The sequence below is a fragment of the Onychostruthus taczanowskii genome, unplaced genomic scaffold (genome assembly GCF_017590055.1).
Source record: "Onychostruthus taczanowskii isolate IOZ18803 unplaced genomic scaffold, ASM1759005v1 scaffold75, whole genome shotgun sequence".
NCBI classification, from domain to species: Eukaryota; Metazoa; Chordata; class Aves; order Passeriformes; family Passeridae; genus Onychostruthus; species Onychostruthus taczanowskii.
Window position 1 is genome coordinate 3,581,278 of NW_024505339.1, and position 16,696 is coordinate 3,597,973.

Here is a 16,696-nt window from a genome sequence, read left to right on the forward strand (position 1 = left end):
TTAGCATCCTCTCCACCCCCAAAGGGTGGGTAAGGAAGAAGGCAGGATTATTTGAAATCAATCTGGACACAGTAAATGGTCTCTAATGGTATCTAGAACACAAAATTCAGGATAATTTGAAAAAGTTATGAGGTTGGACATGATCCAAATTCAGATGAGCACAGCACAGCAGGATGTTCTGCAGATGTGTCAGTGCCTCTTAAGTTTAGCAGTCCCCAATTTTTTTTTTTGTTTATTTTTCATATTTCTTTCAGCACCGGCAATCTTGGGAAGGGCACACTTGATGCCAAACCAAGAAGTACTAAAGGAAATAAAAAAATAAGCCAGATCAATACTTACAGAAACCTGAGCTCATTATATTAATTGTGTCTAAACCTCCATCAATGTGTTCTTGGCCATTTTCCCTTGGAGAACCATTGCAGAGTGGCTGCTCTCACTTTGTGCCTCCTCCACTAATGAGCAGCCTCATGCCACTTCAATGCCTCTTCCCTCCCAGGAATCATTACCTCAAGAGTTAGAACCAATTTGACAAAAATCTGTTCTGCACCATCATCCCCAGGTTCTGGAGGTTTAAAGAAACCGTTGAAGGCACTTGCTGACAGGTCAGAACAGCTCTCCATCAGTCTCCAACAAAAACAGATGAGTAAGAACATCTGGGTAGAGGTTTGGACTCTTTTTTTTTAAATAACTGATTTATATTCAAGGTACCTGCACTTTCCCATGTACATTTTTGGTAAGAGTGGTACAAAGTTACTCCTCTTGTCCCCTCAAATTCCAGAGACTAAGGGATTTTTCAGACTGTGAGTACAATGAAATAAAAAATAAATCATCAGGAAACAAACCAGCAAGCCTGCAGTGATGGTTGTTCTTTACTGTGTCCCCAGTTTTGGGGTGGGCAGGACATCCCAGCAGTGGTTCTGATTCCCTTGGATGCACTGGGATCATCCCCACATCTTTTACCCCTCCCTGGGGCTTTCAGGGAGTGAGGATGGAGGGAAACGAGCTGCCAGACACTCCTGCAGCTGATGAGCAGCAGCCACCCAAGAGGTGCTTGCATGATTTTGTGCATAGAGAGCTTGTAAAGCACTTTGGGAAGCTGAGGGATGAAAAGGACTATATAAATGTAAGATATTATTATTATTAAACCAGTGATCTGACAAGAAGAGACAGCTCTTCAAATCTCTACAACAGCTTGAGCTGAAGAGATCAGGGAGTCCAATTTGAAAAAATAATAATTTGAAACGAATTGGAGGATTAGAAGTGGCAGCTCTTTTGTGGATTCTCCATGGCAGGTAAATTTAGTAGGCTACTTTAATTTTGCATCGTTTTAACTCCTGGCAATGTCCTGTGCATTGAATCTGACAGAGAGACAGAGTGTTTGAAGCTGTCGTGGCTACATTTTAGTCTCCCAATTTTACAATCAGTGTTTGAATCTGCTACTACAACTCTGGGTACAGAGATCAGAGGCTTATCAAAGAGGCATCCATTTCAAAGACAAGCAGCAGCTTTGACTTCATTCCTTCAATGCTTAAAATTCCTGAAAAAGCAGATGAGCACACCACAAAACAGGTCTGAAGGAAATCTCTCTATCGGCTGTAAACCTATTTCAGTATTAATTTTTTAAGGATCTATTTTGGTCTCAAGTAAAATGAGTGTGTTTAGCAGAGATAATCCTCTCAACAGGTGAGCTTAATATATGCCTTTTCCTGTGACTGACTGAAAGAACATTTTAAACTTATTGCTTTTTCAAGCATTAAGTGAAGAACTACTTCAACCAGTTAGCTGATTTTGTTTAAGTCTTTTTTTAGACTAATAATGTTTTCCCTTTCCTAACAAAGCAGCACTTCATTTCTTTAATGCTGCCCTCATTTTATCTGCATGGATGAACCAAGGGCACTTTGCAATAAGGGTATAAAGGTGTATCACACACTGGAGAGCTGCTCTCCACACCCAGCTCGTGGTTTTAAGCTGAGTTTCAGCATTCACATCAGTGATAATATGACTGAGCGGAATGGAAGTGAACCTGGTGATCTTCCTTCTGATCTCACACACCCTGCCTGTCACTGACCCCACTGCCCAGTTCCTGGAGCCAGGTGCCTGGCTGAGTTTTGCTAGAAAGCAAGAGGGGATTGCTGCAAAGTGATTTGGGAATCTGACCCCAGTTCCTCCAGCTGAGCACTGCCCAGCCCAGGGAGGCCTGAAAAGCTCGTGCAGGGAGCAGTGGATAGCTTCCCACAGACAATGCACAGTTTCCCAAAAAGCAGTGGATATATTTTCAATGGACAGAGCTTCCCAAGGAACAAGGGATGATCTTTCCAGACAGTCCAGTGTCCCGGCACTGGAGGCAGGATAACCTGGCTCCTGCCCGGACAGGCCAGGTGAGTGCAGCCCCAAACCCACCTCTGGCTTCTTGTTTTCACTGAGTGCTGCTGATTGACCCATCCCAGTCCTTCAGCACCTCATCAGCGGGATGTGGAGGCAAAGGGGAAAATCAGCAACAGGTTAAATTGTCTGATTAAGGCCTGGGAGATGTGGCACTGGGAACTCAGTCCCAGCCAGCTTGAAAGGAGCCGCCCGCTGCTGCCAGCCAAGGAAGGCATTAAAGCTGCCTTTGAAAGCCATGGCCATACCTCAGCACAGCTCCTCTGCAGGTGTGGACATGCCCCAGAGTGCACACAAAGTGCTGAAGAGTTGGGCTCAAATGGCTTCTGACAAACAGGACTCAGGAGTTTTAACACTTTGGGGCGTTTTTCAGAGCGCTCCCAGCGCCCTCTCGCAGCGGATGAAAGGTTTGGATTAAAACTTACAGCTTTGAACCTGCAGAATGTTTGCAGAATGTTTTCCTCAGAGCAGCTCATCTATCAGCATTCAGCCCAGCAACACAAGTTTCTTTTGCAATATTTTATTAAAAGGTCCTTGGTGCCCACACACATAGACATTGACAAACCTGACATATTCTTCAAAATACTTTAAATTACTGTGTTTTAACCCACTAGGAAACAAAACACATAGAAAAGCAGAGCAGAAGCTTTTTATGAGATGTGATGGTTGTGTATCTACCATCCAATTGCACTCTGCTTTAATTTATGAACTGAGCATTTTTCATTGCTTTCTCCATTACAGAGAACCACAAGAAAACCATTCTGGGGCAGAAGTGTCTCAAGTTTGGGTCCTTTAACAGCTGTAATCTTAATAATTAATAATAATAGAATCACGGCATGGGTTGGCTTGGAAGGGACATTAAAGCTCATGCAGTTCCACAGGGACAGAGACACCTTCCACTATCTAGGTTGTTCCAATCCATCCAGCCTGGCCTTGGACACTTCCAGGGATGGGGAACCACAACCCCCAAGTCCCTGGGTGACAAGAATGAATAAACCTGTCCCAGGGGCAGTCCTGTGCCAGGGTATCCCCAGGAGCAGCACAGAGCTCACTGCCAACTCCTCATCCCTCCTGCTCAACACTGGCCTAGTGCTGCTGCTTCTGAAGAAAAACTTCCTTTTTAAAAAGTCACTGGATGCTCAATAGATAAATAACCACCTCTGTACTTAAAAAGTGCAGAACTATGGCCATAAATAAGCATTAGTGCTTCAAAAATTGTGAAACCACAGCTTTATGGTTTTAAACAGAGACAAGGTGGAATCCTGAATGGTGGCAATGTATTTCAGATGAAAGCTTTCAAGGAGATGAGGAATAGTTACAGGAGCTGGAACCTGAGTAAGTACAGTTGCATTAAATTATTTCATCTGCAAGTCCATTAAAAATTGTTAATGGCTTTGTATGGCTTTTATATTTATTGGGTGGGTTTATTCCTATGTGAGTCATACATATTTATTACCACAGGCCAGATAATGGTTATTAATAAAACTTCTTTTATTTGCATACTGTCTTGATGCTGCCCTAAATATTTACAGCTGGTCTATAAAATATAAAGAATCCTCAAAAATTCTAAATAGCACCAGGGATGCATCACAACTTTGCCTTTTGTACTTTTTTTTTTTTTTTTTTTTTTTTTTTTTTTTTTTTTTTTTTTTTTTTAAAAAAAGATGCATCACAACTTTGCCTTTTGTACTTTTTTTTTTTTTTTTTTTTTTTTTTTTTTTTTTTTTTTTGTTTTCTTTTTCAAAACTGGAAAAAAAACCCCTCAGCCTGGTAAATCCATTTCTTTTCTCAAGTCAAAAAAGCACTAATTCTTTCAAAGCTTTAAAACACTATTTGTATGGAGGAAGTGAGAGGAGATCTAAAGTTAAAGCAGGCTGGTTTTTTATAATTAAGAAAATACATATATTTCTACACGTAATTATGAACTGTAACAAAAGCTCAGTATTAAAATAGGTCCACTGAATCCCTGGAATTTTGCCTGCCAACTAAAACACCTACTATGAATTTAGTAATGGGTTATGCAAACATAAATTACAAGGCCAGACGTTTTAAAAGGAAAAAAAGGTGATTTATTGTCACACTGGAGACACAGCAGGATAGAAGCACAATTTCATTTTTCCATATATTCATCAACACTGCAGATGTGTTAATGCAAAAAGAATTCCAAAATAAAAATTACTCTCAACTGCTCTAATTCTCATCTGTCATTTAATTTACGTTAAAATTGTTACCAGGAAGCATTTTTTTTTGTTTTAAGCAACCAAAACACACTCAAAATTCCTGGAAGAAAATAGGTTTTAAGAGCATTTTACAGACATTTCTGCCCTTAAAAATCAACTTCATCCAAAACTGACAACAACTGCAGAAACTTAGGGCATTTGGGAGGGTGTGTAAAAGAAAAGCTTCAAACTATCATTTGTACTTTGGGGATTTGGTTTGTGAGTATTTTTACTCCCCATATTAATAGCTTCTGGTTTTCTTTCAAGCAGATCCAACTATTCACTTATCCACTGTCAGAGCAACAAGAATCTCTCGTAACTGGCAACTCCTGTTAAAAGAGTTATTTGTGACAATATTGTGATTTTAATGAGAACAACATGTTCCTTTAATTACACCTGAGTCACTTTGAGGTGATGCAGATGAGCTGAGGCTTACAAACAAAAAAAAAAAAAAAAAAAAAAAAGGAAAAAATACTAATAGATGTTTAACTATTTCTTCACTTGGTAAATACACATAGGAAGGAAGAGTAGGGATATTGGTGCCTGTTATTTTTATAACTCTTGAAAATAAGCCAAACTCTTGAAAATAAGTCAAACTATTTTTATAACTCTTGAAAATAAGTCAAACTTATTGACTTATTATTGTTCAGAGGAAATTTAGGAACTTCAGAGCTGCTTTGTGAGTGATCTCCGTACAAATTCCAAGTTTTATACTTAGCTTACCATAAAATAGAAAGTAAGAATGGCTGGTAATTGTTGGTACCACAGTGAGAAAAATCTCAGTTATTTCAGCTAAAAAAATGACAATATTTTCCCTTAAAAGCCCGTCAATGATACCTCAATAAATCACGTTATATCTTAATGCACACTACATAAAGCCCAACCATCCTGCAGGAGGAAGGATGACAAATGCTCTGTCAGACTCAGTTTTTTTCCTGGAGTTGTGACCTTGAAAAGGTTCTCCTCTTTCAGCCCTCACCCCCAAGCCTCCCCTGCTCTGGCCACTTTCCAACTGGGTCAGCCCTGCAAGGTTCAAGCCCAGGCAAGAACAAGCAGGGAAAAACAAACTGTTTGCTTTGCCTTCTTTCAGCCTCAGTGACAGCAGAACCTCACTGCAGCATCAAAGGCTTAACAAGAGAGATTAACTTGTAAATATTTGCTTACAAGTGTGTCCCTTTGTAAACCACAGTAATACCCCAAATATCCCCTTTTTTCCTTTTCTGCAATGGAAAATGCTGCACCCTTGGCATTACTGAAATCCAGTACCTGCAGCCAAGGCTGGGAGAAGAAAAGTGAATTTTTCAGCTCTCAAGAATGCTCAACCAGGAAAATTATCAAATGAAAGAAATCTACATTACTCACAGCCAGTGACTTCAGAGCAATTAGTCTGTTCATCTACTCTAATGAGTTTGGTTGCATCAGATGTGTCCCCCTCTTGCGTATTTTTGGTGCTCTTGAATAAAGTGACGGCCTATACATTTTCAGAGTCACAAAAATACTTTTGAGGTAAGTGTGTTGTAGAAAATTGATTTAATGGTATCTTGAAAGCAAATGGAGAGAGAAACACTAACTCAAGGTGGCCTAGGTCATGTGGTTTCAGAAAAATGCCTTAAATTAAACTTCTCTGCCTAAAAACATAACACAATAATGACTTCTGCAGGTCAGGGGAACTCCTTTCCTGGGTTTCAGACCTTTCCAAATGGTGTTTGAAAATCATGAACTATGAAATCCTACATAGCATTAATCCCTAAAATATGGCCTCATTTGCTAAAAGGACTTTCTCAAGTCTTGTTATTCCCAAATAAATTGCACAGATTCTGCTGCCACCCTGCCCTGCTGGAAACAGCACAAGTTAAGAAAATTAAGACAATTATTTAAAAAAATAAATTAATGACGTTTACTGAGTATGGTAGGAATGGTCAACGGAGGTCAGTTTTAGGAGAATCCTAGAAAAATACAACTGTGAATTATAATTGTTTTAGTGTCCTCTCACTTCCAATAAAAAGGCAGCAAGAGATCATAATATAGAAATAGATGTTAGAAACACTGATGTGAAACACTGTGTGATGGTTTTCTGTGAACAAAGAGAATATGCTAAAGTGAAATATGTATTAAATAATCCATCCAGGATGAGGTTAGACCTGATTTAACCCCTCTGACTCCACAAGACTGGTGTTTAGATCACATTTAAAGATATGGAGATAGATTTTATTACTTTTCTGGAGAAGTCACACAATAATAATAATAATATACTTCTCCATTTAGCTTTTGAAATGCCAAGCCCATGTAGTACAAATTATCATAAAAATCATTTAGCTGGCAAACAAAGCCCTTAAGAATAAAAACGTGGGAAGGACACGGCACCTAAATGTTATCCTAAAGGAGAGGTATTCATCAAAGGGGGAAAAAAAGAGAAAACTGGGAGGGAAAGGGAAAAAAAAAGAATAAAAAGGAAAAAAGAGAGGAAAAAGAGGAGGAAAGTGGGAAAAGGAAAAAGGAGGGAGGGAAGGAGAAAACAATAAAAGGAGTGGAACAACCCAGCTGTAGATGGCAGCAAATCAATATTCACCCCTCTGTACACAGACACTGAGAACATCAATTATCCACAGACAGACTGTGTGTTTTCAGTAGATTTTGTTATCATTTCCACTTTGTCACACAGACTAGACCAAAGTTGACTGTGCAAAGTCTCTGAGAATCAACATTACCCACAATTTTGAAGATCCTGCTCTCATTTCAATAACTAATTCAAGCAGCAGAATTATTTAATTTTTTTTACCCTTAATTATATTAGCTTTTGCTGTAGAGACTGGCTGTTTCGAAAGAATACTCCAGAAACACTGGGGATAAAGAATTTAAGAACTTTGCACCTTGAAAAACTGAGCCCTTCCATAATAACTGTCTTAATTTGCTTTACTTCCTTATGACTTACAATTATCAGGATTTTTTTTTTTTAAAGCTTGTGGATCTTAAAGATATGCATCACCCTGACACACAACATGATGAATAAAACCATTATTTGTGTAACAGAAGATTTTGCAGGCATCTTTCTTTCTCTTTGGGGCACTGCAGAACTGTGATGGAGCAGGACGCGGATGGTTTGGGTGACACTGATGGAAAACAGCTTTGATGTAGGCAGGTAAATGTCATTTATTTGAGATTAATCAAGGGCTCAGGTCAGCAAGCTGCCCCCTCCACCCAGTCAGTGTTCAGGTATTATTTTGTTTTTTAGAACTTTCCCATATTCCATTTTCCAGAGCATCTTTATTTGAGAATTAATGTTTCTGTGCGTAGAGGTTCTCCCACATCTCTCCATAACTCTGCCCACTGAACCTTTCACCTGCTTTACAGGATTCAGGTGGGAATTTGGGCATTTTAGGGTAATCTTGACTTTCTCAACCTCACCAGCTGAATTCATTTACAACCCAGAAACTGCAAAGGGCAAAACCAGCGAGGAATCACCCATCCAATTTACTATTTTACATCAGGATAAAAACCAGGGCCCACAGCAACAGGGCAAAACTCCTGTCTCTAATTCTGGCCTTTATGCAGGCACGTCACTTCTGCCTCATTTTGTAGAGATCATGATCTCCCATTACAAAATTAGTTGCTTATTTCATTTCCCAAGAGCAGCTGACCCAGGTCCCCCAGGCTGGGCTTTTGTCTCGTGCCCAGTTTAATGACCCCTGGCTCAGGTGAGCCTGGTAATAACCCCCAGCTCAATATTACCTGGCTTACCTGGCCAAATCCTAGAGAAAAGCAACAAAGGTTAAACAGGCTTAAAAGTGAAAGTATTAGATAAGCTAGTCAATGTTTAAAACAGAAATAGGTAAGCAAAAAGTGGTTACTGAACTAAGAATCTGGGTAAAAACAAAAGCAAGGTTATCAACATTAGGAACTATCTACACTTCATGCCAAAAAATATTAACATGTGCACCTGGAATTATTTAGAGACTAAAAAACCCCAATTCTCAAAGATGGTAATTCAAACATTCTGTTATTCACACCAGAATTGACACATGAGGACAGGATTAAGTAAAACAAGAATTTCACAGAGGCTAAAATACCCCAGAAATACCACAGTTGGTCGCACCAGTTCAGGATTTGTCACTGTAAGAAAATAATCATCTGATGCAGGCTGGCAATTCACATGATATATTTTGAGATGTCTTCCAAGTAACAGTCATGTAAAATTGATGTTTCAAGTAATCTCCTGACCAGTCTCAGCCTTCCACAGTAGCTGCTCAGGGGGAAACAAATTGAGACTGAAAATACTCCAAAACATCTATGAGCAGCAGGTCTGACATGACCTCCTAAAAGGTGTGAGTAGGCAAAGAGTATTTTTTGCAATAACAGGTTAAGAACCCTTTCTGAAAGTTTCTGCACAACCACTGCTGAATTTTCTGTTCACGTAAAGTTCCCAAACATGAGATCCATCTTCCCAGAGTCATCTCCCAGTATGCCAAGACAGAAACAGTATTTTAACATTTTTAAATACCAAAAGCCCTAGGGACATTCCTCCAAACATGAAAATATTGTATTGCTTTTGCAGCAATTTGATAATTTGCAAAGAAGGCAGAAATGACCCAAAAAGATCTGTCACAACTTTTAAAGTAAAAAAGAAACAGAAGTATCCTCAACCTCATTAGGAATTTTTGGAATCCTTTTCTGCTGCACAGGAGATAACTTTCAAGGGGATATTATGGAAAGTCTAGAGGCAGCAATGAATAGGAAAGTCAAGGCAATCCACACTTGTCTCCTGATTTGTGGTGGGACTGGCAAGGGCAGAGGAAAAGAGATGCTGGCACAGCCTAAGCCAGGGCTGCACTGACAGGGATGCAGGCAGGATGAAACACAAAATGGAAAGTACAATTCTGAAACAGATTGTTACATTTAACAATTCCATCTTTGTGGCTTTGTTTCTTCTTTTAATGCCAAGAAAGTTGTTACTTCATCGTGGAAATTGAAATTGAGCTGTACACTGGGTTTTTTATCTGTCTGAAGAACATTCTGCATCCAGGCTGGTTTTCTCCCACGGAACTCTTTTGTTATGAACAAGAGCACACTGGATGTTTTAGGAACTTAAATGTATCAGTTTGGAGATGCCAGTGTCCCCCTGTGCATTCCCTGTCCACCTCAAGGATGTTTCCCATCCTGGGGAGGTTTCCAGACAAAGCTGCGGCTACTGACCCCTCCTCCTGATTTCCAACTGCCTCCCAAAACTGCTGAAGTTTTGAGAAATATTCACAGACCTCCCTGCTTTTTGGGAGTGCAAAAAAACAACTGAAGGTGAACACACACTGCACAAGCTGTAAGTTTTGTGTGAGGAGGAAATCCAGCGCAGTTTTCCAGCTGGACACCCCCACCTACCAGAGCAAATCCCTGGGACAGGACAGACCTTCCACACCTGAGCTCCCTGCACACCCCTGGGGACAAAAACTACATCTTAGGTTGGCTACAGCTGCCTATTCCTACAGTTCAGATACTTCCTTCTGATTCTTTGATCCCATTTTCATTCTTAGTCAGAGCAAGCAGAAGTTGCTCTTCAGAAACAAAGCTGCAGAGGAGCACCATGGCAGAGAAGGCAGACAAAGAAAGAACCTAAAAAATTAATGCAAGGTTCTAAAGGAATATTTTGGTTTCATAATGTGGTTTCATAGGGGTCCCAGAACAAAAGATGAGGATGTAGAACCTAGCAGAGATCCCAATTTCCTCAAACACTGGGGATGTTCAGAGTGTTGTTTCTGAATAAGTAAAACTCATGTATTCTGGCAGAGAATAGAGGCTACAAAAATGTATTTTGTAAAATAGTATTTAAAACATTCCCATCCAGTGATTTAACTTCTGTGTCCTCCTTACTGGAAAGGACTAATTGCATATCATTTCCCACTATATCTCAAAGTAATTACAGGAGAATCTGTTTGCCTCTACATTCCTCTCCCACTGAGTTACCAAGGTGCTCTCACAATGCACTTTAAACGTGTAGGGTCTTGGGGGTTTTTGCCTGTTCCTTGCCTTCTGCTCCACAGAAATAAAACTGGCTTAGAGTAATCCTCCTGAAACCTGTAACATTCCATCAGATGGCAACTGGCAGCTGCAGTGAAGAATTTGTCATTTTACTTATAGGAAAAAAAGGAAGGCAGCAGGAAACAAGTTAGGTTTTGTAGTATGAACTTAAGCTTCTAGCAAACAATTGAAAATGTGGCCCCAGAATTCCATGTATTTTCTAGAGTCTGTAAAATTTCCTATATTCTCCATATACTTTCACTTCTCTCCTTCCTCCTTCTCTTCCCAATAGTTTGAAAAGGGAATCAACTCACCCTCTCACAGCTCCTGAACTCACTCTTCAAATTCTTTTACTCCTTTTAAGAAGTCCTGCTCCTTCCAAGCTGCACTCCCCAAATTCTCTCTTCTTCCAAGGGAACTGATTTCTGCCCCACAAAGCATCCTCAGGGCAGCAGATAAACAACACTGCCTTTTCCCCAGGAGTCCCTCCTGCTCCCCCTTGTCTGGGTCAGCATCCCCAGGATGCAGAGCAGCATCTGCTGCTGGAGAAGCAGCACTGAGGGTTAGGAGAGCTGCCTGCTGCTCCCCTCCCAGGAAGAGCCTTGGAAGGAGCTGGTGCTGGCATATCAGTTATCTGGAACTGGCTTTGAAATGCCACAACATTCCTGGATGAACAGATTGCTGGCAATCAGCAGGGAAAAAAATACCCAAATCCACAAAACAAACAGAGGAGCCAGCCAGCCCTGAGCACTGCTCTGCTTTCAGCAGGGAACCAAGTGAGATTATCTCTGGGTTTGAGGTGACTGCACATGAGGAGTTTAAACACTCCCAGCTTATCACACATCATATTCACCTTCCCCAGTTTCCCCCCTGGTTTTACCCCTGCAAGTTTTACCCCACACCTGTGCTCCATGCACATCCTCCCAGGGGAGCTTGGCTCAGCCCTGACCTTGTTGTGTTTCCAGTGAAATCAACAGCAGAACTTAATTTGATTTTTGATGGAAAAATGAGCATCTTTGAAGTTATGTCCTTGATATAGATTTATTTAGGCAGCGAAATGTCACTTTCTTCATCCAACTGCTCCGAGGGTTTGGATTGGTGAAGAATTTTTTTTGCAATTCTCCAGGTTTTACATTATTATATAATTTAGAGCAAGCCTGTTTGAAGGCCAGTGTCAGTGCTTCCTCTAAAAACATCAATCCACATTTCAGTGTTTACAGAATGCAAAAGCTCCCTGATGAGAAAAACATCAGAGATAAGCAGGTATAGATAAGGACCTGGCAATACATATAAGAAAATTATAGAAATAAACCATTAAGAAGAAATCATCACTTCCACGTGCCTAAGACCACCTACTACAGTAACAGACTGGGATGGCTTTTCTCCTTACCTCTGGAGTGTTTTTCTTGAACTCACGACTTTGCTCAATAAGTTTTTTCCTGGACTGCTCACTTTCATCTTGCCGGTTCGCCAATATTGTTGCTGTGGTATCGAGCTCCCTCTGTTAAGAAACATAAACAAAATAAACAAAACAAACAAACAAACAAAAAACCACCAAAAAATCCACCAAAAACCAACCAACGAACCAAACAAAAAAACCCAAAAAAAATTTAAAAAAAGGAAAAAAAAAAAAAAATTCAGTCAGAGCTCTGCTCATCACAGAAATAAAAACAATCCCAAAACCCCTCATTCATACATCATGTTATTGGGAATATGAAGATGGAAGGGCTAGGGAGCAGCACAGAACAAGCACCAGGCTTCCAGAGATCTGACCTCCTGAATAATAGCAAATGAAGGGCTACAGCCTTTTGGATTCCATCCTGCAACCAAAACGTCACCATTTTTCTCAAAACTATTCATGGCTCCACCCCAGCATGACACAGGACAGGAGCAATGGCACACAATACACACCTCCTAATAAATTCCCAAGTCCAGTGAAGATTACAGATCTTGGACGTATTCAAACCAGGTTTATTTTCACCTGCCTACTTTTTAAAGGCACTGCCTTTCCCTGTTTTGAGTTATCCTATTATAAAAATGTATTAATTCAAATATTGGTTAACCTTGTACTTGAATCTGGACTGGTTACACCTCAATCACTCTTAATCTCCTATGACATGCTGTATATAATTCCATACTGCCACTGCAGTGCCCTTTTCTATTTAGGTCTTGCCTTATTCGAATACAAAATTATCTTTTTGGAATATATTCCTCCAAGGTTATTAGCAGGTATGTCCATTTATTATCCAAAACATATCTTTTTTTAAGCTCCTGATGAATGCCAGAGTATCTTCCAACAGTTTCTACTGAGCTGAAGCACAGCTCCCACTGTTTTCCAGCTTTTTCCAAGTGTTTTATCCCCATCCCAATTCCTCCACTCAGTGCTGTGCCTCCAAATGTCACCATAATAGATTGAACGGGTCACTTATCAGTGCATAAACCAACAATACTCAATCTTCTGTGTCACTCTGTGCCTCTTCTGCAGTATTTCCACATAATATGAAAAAATAAAGGCAAACCTCTCCATTCAGCTACAGACATCGTTCCCCGACTCACTGGGAGAATCAAGAATTCAATAAAAGAAATTTGACACTGTTTTATCCTCTTAATATTTCAAAAAAGATAAAAGCCTGGCTATGAGAAGAGTTCATGAAAAGTGAGAACAACACGCTAGAGCAAGACTATCTTCAACTCATCCCTCTGCCAAGGTGCCTCCAACCTTCCTGCAAAACTCCCAATATTCTCCAATTTTCTACCAGAAATTTGCCACGTTTCTGGAATTTGTTCATAACTCAACCATCTGTAAGGGACCAAAAGCACAAGCCTGGGACCTCCTGTCAGGTCTAATACCAGACCCCAAATAGGTGGTCAAGTTGCTGACTTGTTACTAGATACAAGTACTACTGTCTAAATACTCTGAAAAAGCCAAATTCCTAATTTTAGATACAGTTTTGAATGGGTAAATCCTGGATGGATGGACATGTCTCTTATGGAACGCCACAGTTTGACCTCTGGATGGAAAATAAAAAACCTTTTGAGTTCCCAACTCAAGAGGACCAATATTTTTTTTTCCCCCTTTAGGTTTATTAGCACAAAATTAAGATTTTTAAAAAAATAAATATATGGATCATAATTATCCTAATCCTTGGAAACCAGCACAATATGACAAATGGATTTGAAGCCAAGCAGCATGCTGGAACCAGTGACCTAAATATTGTCCCTGAAATGCTTAAAAATCCTTCTATATCTGACTTTGGGTAAAGAAACAGGGCAATATGTCCACCAGATCTTGGTTTGGAATTCTGTAACATATGTGAAATCTATTGCAGAAAAGTGGGAAATACTTAACAGTTGGATAAACCACATTTGAAATTCATCCCAGCTAAGTTTATGCAAGAAAAAAGAGCAACAGAAACCAATGTGGTTAAGCAGAACTATAAAGAGCAATATAACGGCTAAGCAGAAGGCTTTTAAAAAATATAAACAATCTGGTACGGCCAGAAACTTGGAAAACTATATTTAAAAAGGAAGCACACATTTAGAGCCAAGGAAAGAAAACACAAATCATGAAGTAAGAGGGAATTTCAGTGGAGCAAAGAACCAAGTGCTTTGGTTTCCAACATCAATCCCTAGCAAGGAACCTGACCAATGGAAAAGCAAGACTTTTAAAGACCTGTGCTTCTAAGTTTAGAGACAAGAAAGAAAAAGAACTGATTAAAAAAGAAATAAATTCCATATTTTGTGCTGCCATGAAGAGTCAGGCAGCAAATGACAAAGGACTTTCTCAGCTCACTGCCTGATTGATACTGGTGCCACGGCACACTTACACCAGGCTCCTTCCCATTACTTTCTGAATTCCTTCTGGGACAGGTCTGATCATTCCTGCCCACAAAACATTTCCTCCCGTGACATATCAGGCACAGACAAGTTGCCAGAAGTGCCAGCACAGCACGGCACTGAGCTGTCTGACTCTGGGGGCTGCAGCTCCAGACCTTGCACTGATGAGCAGCTGAGAGCGTGAGATGCAATTCCAGCTCAGGAGCAGCAGGTACCTAACCCCATGATCTGATACAAATAAGGTATTAAATCTTCAAGCCATGTCATAGTTAATAAGACCCAAATCAAAACTATTTGGAAAATTGCAATCTTTTCTTCCTCACTTGATCTGAGCAGTGTACAATTCAAGTTTTATTTATTTAGACCTAATAATACATACAGCATTACAACCCACAAGGACTAATGGCAGATTTTTCATACTTTTGTGATTTAATCTTATGAGATAGCCCAATCTTAAAAAAAATTTAATGTGGCCAATGCATTATTTCTGCAAGCAAGCTCATTTTAAGGAGCAAATAGTAGTAACATCAATATTTCAAACCTGAGTACATTGTAACACTCAGACATAAACACTTCCCCAAGCCTTGCAATCACTCTCTTAAGTAGATAACAAGTAAAAGGAGACATAATTCTACACAGAGAGTCAAAAATAGGAGCCCATGTCTCAGTATCATCCTTCATCCTTCCCTTTGAAATCAAAAGGGCTCCAATGAAAAGCAAACAAAAACCAGGGCTCAAAGGTGCTGCAGCAGTGACCTGGCTGTGGAAAGGATTCAAAGCCTGGAAGCTTCAGTTCCACTGATTCAACAGCGGCTAATGAACTTTGTGGCCCAGAAGAGCCACCTGCAGAAAGGAAGCCACTGCTTGGAGCACATCTTGAGAGAACAAGCAAGACCATTATCCCTCCCCCTGCCCCAAAGTCCCATCGATTTAGGGCAGGCACAGTTCAGAGATAACTAAAGAACTCTCTCCAGGGTTTCTACTTTGACCCATTTCAACAAATTTACTGGGGGTGGGAGGGAGGCAGTGGGAGGAGAGGAGACAAGAAAGTCTTATGCTCCCAAGTGTGGGAGTCATTAGAAACAGTCCCCAGAAAACAAACATTAAAGGCTTTCTTTCAGGCAGTATAGAAATAAAAAATCTAAAACTAGGAGGGACAATCCACTATCCAGTGTAACAACAATCACCTTGGAGTGAATTTATGTCCTCTTAACTCAGGTACTTCCAGGTGCTGTTGGACTCCCTGCTCATCCTGCCTCTGTCACCCCAGGGTGGTGTGGCTGCATGGGACTCACCAGAGCAGAGGGAGCCTGCTGAAAACATCTCATCCTTCCCTCCCTACCTTCTGCCCTGAACCAGCTCCCTGTCCAGGGCCAGCTAGGACTGGCACCATTACAGCAGGGAGCTGGGAAAGCCCAGCTGGAGTGAGGGGGCTGTGGAATTCCCCTTTTGGAACCAGCCTGCAATTAGCTTGACCCCAAGTAATTATGAAACTGCAGGCTCACTGCAGGCGAGTTTCAAGGTTGTTTTCCTTTACTGCTGACATGTCTTTGCCTACCAGATGCATTCTTTGATAATCACCCAGCAGCAGGTCTGCACCACTGACCAGTTAAACACAACAAGGCCTTTCCTTTCCATAATAAGAAGATTCAAGTAAGCTCTTCCATGCCTGAGACCTGGGAGCTGCTGGGTGGCTGCTCTCAAAGTTGAGTCCTAAAAATTACTCACTTAGGAAAACAATTTCGGAAAGAAATTGAACTTGCCTGGCTATTTATGAAGTTTCTGTTCCTTCACCCACTTCTAACAGTTACTGGCCACTGCCCTGCCATGGGCATTTCACAACCAAAGAAACCACCACACTTCAGCATCCCAATTCCCCCAAAAGCTGCTCCAACAACCAGGACTAGTCCTCAGTCTCTGCTTTGAACCAGTATTCCCATGGCCCACATGGAAGAAGTTACAAAAACCTGTAATAACCATCTCAAAGCACTGTGACATAACTTTTGTAATTCTCCCATATTTAAATGTTTAATCCTTGCTGCATTTACCACAAAGCTCCTACAGTGGAGCAAGAAGCACATATCACAACTTTAAGACAAACTGATTATTCCCTGGTAGGCTTCCAGACATGGATGTAAAGCCTAAGCTGTGCCTTTGAAAGCCTCAAGCATGGCTGCAGAGATGAACAGGACACCAGGAAGAATTTTTTTATAGAAAAGGTGGTCAAGCATTGGAATGGGCTGCCCAGGGAG

At 40.6% G+C, this 16,696-nt stretch overlaps 1 protein-coding gene across 6 annotated transcripts in view; it reads right to left on the reverse strand.

Moving 5' to 3' along the window:
- The window catches only part of CUX1 (cut like homeobox 1), a 267,150-nt gene that overhangs the window by 204,981 nt on the left and 45,473 nt on the right, over positions 1 to 16,696 (reverse strand). For all 6 annotated transcript variants that reach the window (XM_041423197.1, XM_041423196.1, XM_041423199.1 and 3 more), the window contains exon 2: positions 11,998 to 12,108. In XM_041423197.1, the coding sequence (XP_041279131.1) occupies positions 11,998 to 12,108 (111 nt within the window). The remainder of the gene's footprint in view (positions 1 to 11,997; positions 12,109 to 16,696) is intronic.